Raw genomic sequence first — 14,619 nt, 5'->3', positions numbered from 1 at the left:
GTTCACCATCCACATGCACTGCAGCCTTAGCACCATCATACATACTCTTCACAGCATTCAACAACTTTCCATCTACTTCATATATTCTTAATGCTTTCCACAATCCTTGTCTATCCACCCTGTCATATGCTTTCTCCAAATCCATGAAAACCACATACAACTTCTTTCCCTTCTCTTGAAACTTTTCCACTAAAGATCTAAGAATGAATATCTGATCTACACAACCTCTTCCCTTCCTAAAGCCTCCCTGTTCTTCTCCAACTAGTTCCTCTGTTCTTTCTCTAACTCTGTCAGTAAGCATCCTACCATACACTTTTCCTATTATACTAAGAAGACAAATGCCCCTCTGATTACAACACACTTCTTTTTCCCCTTTTCCTTTGTACAAGGGAATAATTATACCTGACTTCCAATCCTCCGGGACTCTACCTTCCTCCCAGGCCAATTTGCACATCTTCCACATCCATTCTACTACTATCTCTCCCCCATGCTTCAGCATTTCACCACACACTCCATCAATTCCTGGGGCTTTCCCCAATTTAACTTTCTTCATTGCTTCCACAACTTCTCTCCTACTGATTTCTTCCTGTCTTCTCACCTCCCTCCTTCTCCCAGCCATTCCCCAGCCACTTATACTCGCATTACTTCCATCCTGTATGTTCAACAATTCCTTAAAGTGTTCTCTCCATCTGCTCACTTTTTCTCCCTTCTCCGCTAGTAATCTACAGTTTTTATCTTTCACTCCTCTGCTAACCACTTCCACCCTGTCTTACTCTCTTCACCTCTTTCCAGAACATCTTCTTACAGTCCCTCCACTTTACACTCAAATTCCTTCCAAATTCCTCATCCACTCTCTTCCTACTCTTTCTTACTAATCTTTTCACCTCTTTCTTTCTACATATAACTCTCTCTTCCGCCTCTCAACTTCTTCCACGCCCTTATTTCTCATCCATTCATTGTATGCTTTCTTCTTTTGTGCCACAGCCTGTCTCACCTCTTCAGTCCACCATGCCGTTCCTTGCACCCCCCTCCGTCTTCTCTTCCTCCCACACACCACATCACATGCTGTACATATTTCTTCTGTAAATATCCTGCACACACCTTCGACGTCCCCCATCTGCTCCAATTCATATTTGCCCAATCGTTCCTCCACTTCTCATACTCTGCCTTTTTCTCATCCTCTTGTAACCTTTCCACTCTCATTGCAACTACTCCTTCCTCTCGTCTTTCCCTTCTTCTATTCCTCCATCTTACCTGTATCCTAATTCTGGCCACCACCAAGTAGTGGTCAGAAAGTCCACTCCCCCAGCCTCTATAAGCTCTTGCATCCATTACACATCTTCGCATCCTTTCATCCACACACACATAATCAATCATTGCCTTCCTTTCATTCAGTTCACCACCCACCCTTCTCATCACTCGCCATGTATACCTGTGAATCATTTTATGCCTGAAGAGGGTATTGGCTATCACCAACCCCTTCCCAGCACAAATGTCCACTAACACACTGCCATTCTCATTTATCGCATTAGGCACACCGCATTCACCAACTATTCCATCCACCTTCACATTCCCTACTTTACCATTCATATCACCGATCAAAAACACTCTCATTTCTTCCATACGTTTCCATGCACACTTCCACATTTGTCCAGAACTCTTCTCTCACTCGGCTAGCACGATCTTGCGTTGGCGCATACACACACACACAATCGCCCACATTTGTATTCCATCTTTCAACTTTACCCACACAATCCTTGACCCAACTGATCCATACTGTCTTATGCTCTTCTTCCATCTTTTACTCACAACTATACATACTCCTTCCTTTGCCCTCTCATTCTCACCTACTCCTGCACATATTCCCCATCCATACTCCCATTCTCTCACACTTTCTCCTCTCCATTTTGTTTCAGTCATTCCACATACATCCACTTTTGCACCCTCATCATCATCATCCGATCCTACATTGCCCCATGAGGAGTGTAGGAGCCCGGGGCTAGGCAAGTTGGTTCTGACATTTAAGATGAGAGTGAGCAGCCTCACTCATCCCTGAATGGCATTACGTGAGCAGTAAACCCTAACCACCCCGTTGATATAAACCTTCACCAGCTCAATCCGATTCGAGCGCAGTAATTACCTGCTAAACCACCAGGGGCCAAAATGTGGTTATATGGTTACCACCCAGCTTAGTAAATGGTTCCCTGGTGTACAGGAAACCATTTGGCTTGTCACTCAGTGTAGAGTCACCCACAGGCAGAAAGGAGAGGAAAAAATGAAGGAAAGAAAGACAGAAGAGGGTGTGTTAAGTCACCTGTAGACAGAAGGATGAGGCAAGAATGAAGGAGAGAAAGACAGAAGAGAATGGAAGGAAAGAAGCATGGAGGAGAGGAAAGGGCATACACCCGAGAGCAGCACTACATCTAGTGAGTGGATGGTGAACGCCCCCACTGGCCACAAATAATAATAATAATAATAATTAATAATAAAAATAATAATAATAATGATAATAATAATAATAATAATGATAATAATAATAATAATACAGTACATCCATCCATCCAACATCCAATCCTATGTCACCCCATTAGGAGCATAGGAACCCAGGGCTAGGCAAGTTGGTTCTAACATGTGAGATGAGAGTGACCAGCCTCACTCATCCTTGAGTGCCATTACATGAGCAATAAACCCCAACCACCCCATGGATATAAACCTATACAGGCTCAATCTGATTGGAGCATTTTAATTACAATTACCCACTAAACCATCAGGTGTTGTAATCTAGTTATATGGTTACCGTCCAGCGTAATAAATGGTTTCCTGGTGTACAGGAAACCATTTGGATTGTCATTCAGTGTAGAGTTACCCATATAGGCAGAAGGAAGAGGAAAGAATGAAGGAAAGAAAGACAAGAGGGAGTGGAAAGTCACCCATAGTTAGAAGAAAGAGGAATAATAATAATAGCTGGTGCACTTTATAATTAGTACAGTATAGTTTATTCCTACTGTAGTGTAGTTTAATAAGATTTATATTCATAATGTTCTCTTGGGGCCAGTGTTGCAAAAGATAATATTTATAGTAGTTACAGTATTGCTCAACTGAACTTGATAACAGCAGAAAAAGACTGATGTCATAAAAATTATTGTTTGATGAGGTACTGGGAGTCCTTGATAAACGAAGCCCCAATATACGAAAATTCAAAGGTATGAAAGTGAAAAATATAGGACAAATTCCCCTATACGAAAGGCATATACTTCAATGGTGCGAAAAGTGCTATGAGAAAATGATTTAAATTTGGTGTACGACTGACCGCAGCACCACTATCGTGTATGGCGAGGCAACATTAAAAAAACAACAAAAAAACAGCTACCTCCGCTTCGTCCCAGTCCGTTCTCACTCCCCAGCTGTGTAGTGCAGGCCTTCTGTACTCCGAGAATCTTTAGCATCTTGCATCAAGCCACCCAAGCGTCACTCACTTTCAACATCATCTGTGGAGCCTCTCAAGAAGAAGCAACACCGAACCCTGACACTGGAGCTCAAGCTAGAAATTATCAAGAGGCATGAGGAAGTCCAGGGTATGAGTGAGTTTGGGCCTTATCTGTATATACTGTACAGTACTGTTTTCTTTTTTTTATTCAGTGGTTTGATAAACAGCTGCTTAAAGTTCATTTAGCTTTTTTTAACGTTTCTACTGTAGATTTAAGAGCATACAACCAGCCTAGGACAGTACAGAGTAGTTAGTTGACAGATTTTGGGGGGCTCGTGGAATGCATCTCCTCATTTTCTTAAAGTTTCTTTTGGGGAATAATGCTTTAATATACAAAAAATTGATATGTGAAAGATTTTAAAGGTACCTAACCCTTTCGTTTATCGGGGACTTCCTGTACTTGGTATAAGAAGAATTTGCAGTAAAGCCACAATGAAAGACAGATGTGTTTACCAGTATGTTGATATTAGGTGAACTGTTTCATCATGGATCATTTACATTTGATGTGTCACTTGGTGGTCTAGTGGTTACAATGCCCCAGTTGGACTGTCTGCATGCATCCCACCTCCATTATGGCAGGCAGAGTGCTGGCATCCCACCTCCATCATGGCAGGCATGTAGCACCAGTCTGGCAGCAGTCTCTCGCCCTTTTTCTGTCGAGCTCTTTAGTACAAGAGTTGACTGATAACGCAATATTTCATATATGCAACAGGCCAACTCTGGATCTGTATTCATGTGTTTATTTCCTTCTGCCTGTGACCTCCAGTATTTTAAGGATGGGACTGGAGTCTATTGGTGTTGTGATAAGGTGGGGTAGATTGAGATGGTTTTGGTGTGTGGAGAGGATGGGGGTTGACAGTTGGGTGCAGAAAGTGAGAAGTGTGAATGTTTGGGGCAGGGTTGCGAGAGGCAGACCAAAAAGACCTGGAACTAGGTCATAGAGTGGGACCTCAGGGATAACGTACTGAATAGGGAGGCTGCCAGAGATCGAGCAGCATGGAGAGCTGCCATTAGGTGACCAAGACTGATGCATACAAGCATGTTGGAGCCTTTATAAATGAAATGAAATAAATGAATGTGTCCAGACATCTTGAAATGAATTAATCTCTCTTTTGGCTCATGTATTTATTTATAAATTTTTTTCTTGAAGGAAATAATTTTTCAGTCTTCAGGCATTTGGTTCCTTCTTCCTTGCACTTAAAACAAAAATGCTTGCATATGTTTAATCCTCAAGAAGTGAACTGAGCTTTCATGATTATCAGTAGGTAGACACTATCTAGGGATGGCTCTGACACACCCGTAATCCTTGATAAAATACCTTATAATTCTCAAAACACAAAGGATTTTTTTATCTTCATTAAGATCTAGCCATAATCGTTAAACATTTTTGTACTCAAAACAACAGTTAAAGTAGCACAGTTAAAAATGTAATGCTAAAAGGCTAAAACACAGTTTCTCAGAACCCCAGTTTCTCCATTTTCTTCTCTCTGAGCACGGCCTGACTCGAAAGCAGCTTAGCCACTCACCTTGGGTTTTTCACAAATGGGTTTCATTCTCCAGTGGGTCTGATACTAGGTAGCTATTGGCCGAAAAAAAAAAACTCAAGGTCATAGGTTGGTAATAGTGGTAATAGGTCAGCTTTTACAGTTTTAACGCAATTTTGATAACTTGGTGGATGGGTTGAGGGTTTGCAGATCATGGAGTGATATAATTATGAGAACAGTTAGCCAGAGATACAGTTTACAAGACAGGGTCAAAGTTTTGGCCCCATAACTAAAAAGATTTTGATTCAGATCAAACTTGGTGGGAGGGGTCAAGGTCACCAGTAAAGTGATTCTGTTTGGACAAATAGGTCAGAGGTCAAAGTTGCAGTCCATTTTTTTTATTTATTTTTATTTTTATTTTTTTTAATTTTTTAATCCAGTGTGAGTAAGTTAGTGAAAGAGCAAAAAATGGTATACAGTATTTCAAGCTTGAGAACAATTGGTCAAAGATCTAGGTCACAGGACAGGGCTAAATGCTCGGTCATAGACCAACAGTAAGGTGCAGGTTTTGTGCTCTCTGATGCTCTGTCTGGTTCTCTCCAGGTGATTTTCTTCAGCTCAGACTTTTCAGATGGGAGGGAAATAGCAAGAGTTGTTACTAATCTAACTATCTATCTATTGCCAGATGCCATAAATATGACCCATCTCAGAGTATAATAACTTACAAAAAGAATCCATAGCTTTCCAGCATGGAGCCTTTAAAAAAATGGGAATCAAGTCTTAAAAAAGATACTGTACTTGAAATGTACCGTACAGTAACTGCACAGTGTTGAACTAACTGGGTGGAGAAGCTAACAATATTAGCTGATATTCGTTGGGGAACTATAACAATCACAGTTTCGATTTTTACTACTGTAAATGTTGTTCAGTGGATGATAATGGCATTGTGTTTGGCCATGTAGAGAGGATGGAGGGTGAGAGACTGATGAAGAGAGTGTATGTGATTGAGGGGGAGAGGGATGGCAGGGAACAGGACGATGTGGAGGCAATTTGTTTGTGGCCACCCCGTACAGGATTAAGGCACCTGGCAATAGATAGATAGTGTTCATTTTAATGACTTTTTTGAGTTTATATTACTGTACTCTATAGGTAAATATCAAATATTTTCAGTCAGTAATTAGCAGTAGAACAGAAACAAACACAAAAATTACTGTTTACCATTCATCCAGTCTTTGGCTGCATCACATCAATAAATTGGCTTTTTGTTTAATATATTTGAAGGTTGTTTGGTTGCCTAACAGTGGTCGATACAGCATAGCCAAAGTTCTGATAAATGAGTAATACACTGTAGTGGTAGGTGGTGGCAACCATCATTCAGTCATTTGATGTAATGCTACCTACTTCTTCCTTCACCTTAATCATTCTTTTCCTGTGTCTGCCCTCATCTCTTCCTATTTCTCCTATCTTTCCTGTCACTTTTTATTACTCTTCTTTCCTTTTCAAGAGGCTTTACATTGAGTGACAAGCCTAATGGTTTCCTGTAAGTCAGGAAGCCATTTACAGTGCGGATGGCAACCGCATAAGCAACCCGTATGTGTTCCCTACCCGTCAGCAAGTGGGTTGGCTGAGGGCTAGTGTCCATCCCAGTAAAACAAACAACTGAAAGCCAAATGGCCACCTCTCATGGGATTATGGCATCCGGCTGTAGATGGTAGATATACTGTACAGTAGTGAGGGTTTAGTGTATAAATGGATAGTTATTCAAGAAAAACACAACATTCCCAGGGTGTATGTATTGAGGTGTTAAGTGTTTGGGTGCATGGTTTAGGGTCTGTATGAGATGCCAAATAGAAGAAATTTCTCTGGAATTCTTCATGCAGTTTTTAGAGTTGTTTTTTCAATCAGTGCCATTGGCAGTTTGAGCCTATTCCAAAGATTGATGCCATCAGCAGTGGTAGGGTTAAAGAGTATTTTTAGATATTATTGCAACAAATTTTGTCAGATCATCTCGGAATACACCAGAAACTAGTGTATTTTGTGGTGGCTTGCTCATCCATGAATAACAAAAACTGGCAAAGTTGAAACCACTAAAAACAAGGGGTGATTGTAAGCCCTGTGCAGTATTGTTAGAAACTTATGCTGTGAATGAATTTATGAAAAGATTAACATTGTGATAACTGCTTTGCTTTTACAGCCATGCCAAAACAAAGACACAGGCTGGTACTGAGTGTATGAGGTCAAGGTTCCTTATGACATTCCCTCTCATCATCTCATAATACTCTTTTTGTTCTAATTAGGCTAAAAATTGCCATCTCTCTATCATGAATGTTAAATTGTAGGAATATATTAACACCGGAATATGATGTTAGTCTTGAAAAAATGCTATGAAAATGCCATAGAGCTGTAATATTCTATATTTCTGCCCCTGAGCAACATGAAAGAAGCTGCACAAGGGAAGAGAAAAATCTGGGCTTTTGATGTTTTTAATACTCTGGGCATAGGCTTCACAGGTTGTTCTCAAGTGCCAGTAGTCATCCTTCGTACTGTACACCTTCATGTGTCACCACTTCAGTGCTAACCCACCATCCTTATTGAATCTTGTAAATGTTAGAGCTGTCTCATACAGAACTGGTATATTGGTATTAGTGGGGATATTCTTGCCATGTTGGCAGGTTGTATGTTAGATGAGCCCCCCCCCCCCTCCAAATTCAAAACCTTAAACTCTTCCCCACCCCAGCTGGGATTCAAACATGGGTTCATTAGGACTGCAAGCCACGTCTCTTCTGGTTCATCCACTGCCTTCCCCACTATACCAGTCTTGCTTTCTTACATTTTTAGAGTAGCCTCTGTAAGATCAGTGTATAAGCATTCATTCTTACTTCTCATTCTCTGTTTTTGTAGAAAGTTTGAAATTTTTAAGATCACACTCCCCAGGTGGTGTAGTGTGGCAGCCAGACCTCTCCCAGGGGTGTAGCTGTTAAAGTGTAATGTAATGTTATGTGGGAAAGCTTGCTTTATGTATTTATTTTTCTTACTAGATGGAGGGAATGGAAGCCACAACAGAAGATGATTTTGAGCTTTATGAGGCAGTCAAGGCCAATGGGGAACGTCACTCACTGCTCAGGGTACCCAAATCACTACCTCGTCGGCTGCAACATGGGGACACAGCTGCCACTAATGATATCTTCAACATTCTTATGGCAGATGTTTCTGGTTCCATGTTCGATGCCTGGCCATATGTGGTAACCGGATGGCAGAGTTATATGAAAAATAAACTGACAGGTATTGTAATTTTGCTTCATTTGTTTTCAAGTGTCAGTACAATCAGAGCAGTGGCTGATTGTAACATATGGTATTGCATTTGCAGTGTGTAGAATTTGTAGGGAATGAACTTTTCTGTTACTGAATCAGTTTTCAACTGTATGATTGATCAGTACTACAGTTTGTCTCAATTTATGTTTTATTACGATGTGATTCTGTGGTAGTGTGTGTGTAGGTTTCTTTCATTGTAATGTTGTGTACCATAGCTTCATCAGATGAATTCTAATTGACTGGTACCAGAGGGCGAAAGCAGCAGTGGATGGATACGAATGTATTTATCAGCGTATTAGTGGTGGAGAAGGACACTCACCATCCACTCACTCAATGACTACATTATAGTGCTGCTCTCGGGTGACTCCCCTTTTCTCTCTTCCTTCTTTCCATCTTTCCTTTCTCTTCAGTCTTCCTTTACTTCATTCTTTCCTCTTCCTTCTGCCTATGGGTGACTCTACATTCCTTCTTCTGCCTTTCTTTTTTTTTCATTCTTTCCTCTTCCTTCTGCCTATGGGTAACTCTACACTGAGTGACAAGCCAAATGGTTTCCTGTACACTGGGAAACCATTTACTATGCTGGGTGGCAGTCATATTGCCAAATTATGGCGTCTGGTGGTTTAATGGGTAATTAATGCCCTCTAATCCGATTGAGCCTGTGCAGGTTTTCATCCAAGGGATGGTTGGTGTTTATTGTTCACATAATGACACCCAGGAATGAGTGAGGCTGGTCACCCTCATCTTAAATGTCAGGACCAACTTGCCTAGCCCTGGGCTTCTATGCTTCTCATTGGGGCAACACAGGATTAAATGTTAATGATGATGAATAGGACCACAGTAGCTGCTGTATCGTTAAAAGCCTTTTGAATACTGTACCTGTAATATGAAAAGTTTGAAAGGACAGAACCTTGAGGAACAACCATACTTAGAGCCATAAGGGAAGAACAGTGGCTGTCGGCAACAGCACCTCTAGAATGACCTTAGAGGAATCAGATGAAGACATGGATGGAAGGATAGGAACTGGAGAAGGGTAGTTTAGAAATGTGAAGCTTTGTGCCAAACGTTGTAAATGCTTTAAATATCTCTAATTCAAAGCACAAGGCTCACTGAAGGCCTCAGAGGAGGATAATCAAGAATTTTGAAAGCAATATAAAAGATCTGTATGGTGGACCATCCATCCATCCATCCATCATCCAATCCTACATTACCCCATGAGGAGCGTAGGAGCCCAGGGGTAGGCAGTTGGTCTCGACATTAAAATGAGAGTGACCAGCCTCACTCATCCCTGAGTGGCATTACATGGTGGACCAGTTTTGACATTTCTCTGGTGAAAATCATGCAGACAAGTAGGGAGTGTTACAAGAAGAAAAATGCTTGTGAATAAATTGAAAAACTGAAAGTAAGTGGGCAGAAGAACAGGATGGCACAGTAGACCCTTGCTATAAGACCTTGGTATAGTGGACATAAGTTTTAATGGACACTATGAAGGCCACTGGCCTTTCTATGATGAACAGTATCTGACTGGCCTTCTATATAATGAACTGTTTCTGTTAAATGGGGTGCAATACGTGTTTCCTGTGTTTCCTACCCATTTTACTTCAACTTGGCCTGAAATTGCCTTCTCCCTATTGTGACTTGAGTTGTAATAAGACTGTAGTAATACTGTACTATACTCAGTTTTTTTAATCGAGGTGAAGATGCACTGGTGATGATTGGCTGAATGCAACGTTACTTCATAATCTCTTTACTTGTTAGCATGATTAATTGACAACATATATCTGAGGGGGAAATTTGGGTTAGGTAATGTTATTTGGACATGCTGCATTCAGCCATTCATCACCAACCTGTCAAGTGCATCTTTGTCTCAATAAAAAAAGCTGAGTATAGTCATGAAGTACTATGACAAAGGTTGTGAAGTAAGTTGCAAAAGGGTGAAATTATGGGCCAAGTTAGAGTAAGATCGGTATAATTTTCTTTTTTAGTATCAGAATATGCCGTTGTGCTCATTTAGTTCAAACGTACTTGGAATCCCACCAAGGGAGGACCCATCAGACTTAATGGGCTATCTGCTTTATTGAGTAAGGCCTCCCCTCAGTTAGTCCATTATAGCAAGGGTATACTGTAGATGGAAGATTGGAATGAATATCCCAGTTTTTAGGGAACAGCCTAACAGAGAGAGTTTTTAGCAGGAAGGAAATTTTGAAGTAGATAAGTCAAGAGTTTGTTATTAGAGTTACATTGAGGGTACACTTATTGAATAGTAGCACAGACCCTGTGAGGACCATATGCCGTAGTGTTGACAGGGGCGCACCCGGGGGGGGGGCCGGGCCCCCCCCTTAGCTCTCTGGGTCCTTTAAAAATTTATGTACTGTATATATCTGTGCTGCTAAGGGGTTGGCAATAGCCAACACCTACTTTCATCATAAGATGATCCACGGAGAGTAATGAGGAGGATGGATGGTGAACTTGTTGAACGAAAGGCAATGATAGACTACGTGTGTGTGGATGAGCGAATGAGAAAACAAGTGTTGGATGCAAGAGTGTGGAGAGGGTGGGGGAATGGAGTCTCGGACCATCACTTAGTGATGGCCAAGGTAGAGCTGCAAAGAAAGTGGTTGAGGAGACGAAGGGGAAGACAGGAGGAAGCAGCTCCTGTGAGAAGAGTGGAGAAATTGCAAGATAGTGAGAAAATGACAGAGTATAAGAGCATAGTGGAAGAAAGATTGGGAAGGTATGAGCTAGAGCAGATGGAAGGGGTGGAAGACATATGTAAGATATTCACAGAAGAGATAAGCGCAGCATGTGAGGCGGTTTGTGGAGTGAGGAGGAGATGCAAGGGTGTGCAAGGGACAGCGTGGTGGAATGATGAGGTGAAATGAGCTGTGGAACAAAAGAAGAAGGCATATGGTGAATGGTTGGCGAGTAGAGGTAGGGGAGAAGATGAGAGAGAGAAGAGAGAGGTATATGTGAGCAGGAGAAGGGAGGTTAAGAGACTGGTGAAGGAGAGTAAGAAGAAAGTGGATGAAGAGTTTGGGAGGAATCTGAGTGTGAAATGGAGGGAGAGTAAGAAATTGTTTTGAAAGGAGGTAAAGAAGGTAAGGCAGTGTGAAAGGGGAAATAGTAGGGGAGTGAAAGATAGGAATAATAGATTGTTGGTGGAGAAGAGAGAGAAATTGAGGAGATGGAAGGAGCACTTTGAGGATTTGTTGAATGTAGAGAGTGAGAGCAGTGTGAGTATAAGTGGTTGGGGAATGGCTGGGAGAAGAAGAGATGAGAGGAGGGAGGAAGAGATCAGTAGGTCGGAAGTAGTGGAAGCGATGAAGAAGATTAAGCTGGGAAAGGCCCCAGGAATTGATGGAGTGTGTGGTGAAATGCTTAGGTATGGGGGTGAGATTGTTGTGGAGTGGATATGGAAGTTGTGTAGATTGGCTTGGGAAGAGGGAAGGGTTCCAGAGGACTGGAAATCAGGTATAATTGTTCCTCTGTACAAAGGAAAAGGGGAGAGAGAAGTATGTGGTAACTATAGGGGTATTTGCCTTCTTAGTGTGACTGGTAAAATATATGGTAGAATACTCATTGATAGGGTTAGGCATATGACAGAGGAGCTAGTTGGAGAAGAACAAGGGGGATTTAGGAAGGGAAAAGGGTGTGTAGATCAGATATTTGTTCTAAGATGTTTAGTGGAGAAGTATCTAGAGAAGGGAAGGAAAGTGTATGCTGCCTTCATAGACTTGGAGAAAGCTTATGACAGAATAGATAGGCAAGGTATGTGGAAGGTATTAAGAATATATGGAGTGGAGGGGAAATTGTTGAGTGCTGTGAAGAGTATGTACGAGGGAGCTAGGGCTATGGTGCGAGTGGATGGTGAGCTGAGTGAGTTCTTTGATCTCAATGTGGGACTGAAACAGGGGTGTGTGATGTCTCCATGGCTGTTTAATATATATATGGATGGGGTTGTAAAGGAGGTGCAAGGTAGGACAGTGGATGTGGGGGTGGCCCTAATGAATGAGGGTGAGATTTGGAAGCTTCCGGTGTTGCTGTTTGCTGATGATACAGTATTGTTGAGTGAAGATGAATGGGAGTTGCAAGGTTTGGTGAATGAATTTGGGACAGTGTGTAGGAGGAGGAAGCTGAAAGTTAATGTAAACAAAAGTAAAGTTATGGTGTTTGAGAGGAATGAAGTCACAGAGTGTGCAGTGAGGTTGGATGGTGAGGTTATGGAGAATGTGAGTGCATTCAAGTACTTGGGTAGTGTGATGAGTAAGGATGGAACTTTGGGGGATGAAGTATGTGAAAGGGTACAGCAGGGAAGAAAGGTTGTTGGTACACTGAAAGCAGTGATGAGAAATAGGGAGGTGAGTATGGAAGTTAAGAAGTCACTGCATGATGGTATTGTGATCCCTACCCTGACGTATGGAAGCGAGGCGTGGACCTTGCAAGAGGGGAACAAGTCAAGAGTGAGAGCAGTGGAAATGAGTTACTTGAGAGGAGCACGTGGAGTGATGTGGAGGAACAGGTTGACGAATGAAGAAGTGAAGGAACGTTGTGGGGCAGATGTGGATGTGGTTGAAAAGATTAGGAGAAATACACTGAGGTGGTTTGGACATGTTGGAGAGAATGGAGAATAAAAGACTGACTAAGAGGGTGTATGTAGGTGAGGTGGAGGGAGGGAGAGGGAGGGGTAGACCGAGGATGGGGTGGAGGGATGGAGTTGAGAGGTATATGAGGGAGGGGGGGGTGAGTTGGAGGGAGGGTAGTCAAATGGTGGGTGACAGAGTGACTTGGAGGCGTTTTGTCTGCGGCCACCCTTTGCGGGATTAGGGCGTCGGGCTATAGATAGATAGATATATTTATTTCGATAACAGGAAAACATGAAAAATTGGCAAGTACAAACAAAGAGTAACACATGAGCCAGCAGCTCCCTGACTCTAAACCTGCATGTGACCACCCTATAATTATTGGATTACCTGACCTCACCTCACTACGGGCCCCCCCCTTAGAAAATTCCTGGGTGCGCCCCTGAGTGTTGATGCTTGATAGGACAGAGTGTACCATGTATCTTTACTAGAAGTCTTAGTATCAGGCATGAAAAAGTTAGACACCACTTCCATATCATTAATAACAGGAAAGCCCTGTAGTAATAAAGAGGTATTGAATGCTATATCTTGCCACATTCCCCCCCCCCCCCTCATTCAAAGTCTCTCATGCTGAAAAAATTGTCAGGAGATTGAAAGAATAAAAAGTACATTATAGTAATTGGGTTCAGTCCGTATTTAACCACGTCTTAATCCCATAAGGCAGTGTTTTACAAGATTTCAGTAATGACTGCCTCCTAATATTCAAATAATCTGATAACCTCTTTCAACCAAATTGTTTACAAGATTGATGCAAGAAGAAAAAGAACATTTTTTTATAAGTTTCAGTTTTATGGTTTTGCTTATATATCACTTGTGCACTGATGATTAACCCCTTACAGGTGGGCAACTTATTTAGTATACACTTGTGTAGGACGGCATATTTTCGAAAAAATAAAGTATTGAGGAATAAATCTATACATACATAAATAGATGAAAATGGATGAAAAACAAAGGTAAGAGGTGTTACTCATGAAGGAGTACATGGGGGATGTGCTTATGGTATACGGAATGCGGAAAGGGAAAGGATACTCGAGTTTGGGGAGGCAACGGACATGATTGTGTGCAACACACATTTTAGGAAGAGAGTAGGTTAATTACGTATGAGTCTGGGGGAAATAGCAGTCAGATAGATTATTTTTTGGTTAGGAGGGCTGATAGGAGGTTAGTGAGGGATGTTAAAGTTATAGGAAGTGAGGAGTGTGTGCAGCAGCACAAACTATTGATTTGTGATATGGTGCTTAAAGAATGAGTCATGAAAAAGAGGACTTATGTACCTAGGAGGAAAATATGGAAGCTGAAAAAACCAAGTAGTAAGGGATGCCTTCTATAGCGAGATGAGGAGAGTGGTGGGTGAACAGGGAGCTGTAGACAGAGGCGTTAATGAGCAGTACAGAGCCCTCAAGAACAATCTCCTGAGAGTTACTGATGTAACATACGGTTGGACAAGAGGACCACCAAGACATAAAGTAACTTGGTGGTGAGATGAGGGTGTAGAAGCTGCAGTTAAGGAGAAAAGAAGGCTTTTCGGGGAATGGAAGAAGGGTGGTAGCAAGGAGGAATACTTGGCTGCCAAGCGTAGGGCTAGAAGAGAGGTATACAGGGCAAAGTCTGAGTCACAGAGACTTTTACTTGATAACCTAAATCATGGGCAAAGGAAAAATATGATATTTAAGGTGGCAAATCAGATGAAGAGGGATAA

General features: G+C 41.8%; 1 protein-coding gene across 2 annotated transcripts in view; it reads left to right on the top strand.

Moving 5' to 3' along the window:
• The window catches only part of LOC145400931 (uncharacterized), a 59,263-nt gene that overhangs the window by 9,019 nt on the left and 35,625 nt on the right, over positions 1-14,619 (top strand). The window contains exons 1-2 of one of the 2 annotated variants that reach the window (XM_080273295.1): positions 3,447-3,575; positions 8,010-8,253. In XM_080273295.1, the coding sequence (XP_080129421.1) occupies positions 3,561-3,575; positions 8,010-8,253 (259 nt within the window). In that variant the 5' untranslated portion in view covers positions 3,447-3,560. Of the gene's footprint in view, positions 1-3,446; positions 3,576-8,009; positions 8,254-14,619 lie in introns of those variants that run through there. The other variant, XM_080273296.1, reaches the window with a different exon arrangement.

This window comes from Coenobita brevimanus, chromosome 54 (genome assembly GCF_032717465.1).
Source record: "Coenobita brevimanus isolate Jiangsu-jjx chromosome 54, ASM3271746v2, whole genome shotgun sequence".
NCBI lineage: Eukaryota > Metazoa > Arthropoda > Malacostraca > Decapoda > Coenobitidae > Coenobita > Coenobita brevimanus.
Note: the sequence above shows the minus strand (reverse complement) of the source record. Positions and strands in the feature narration are given on the sequence as shown.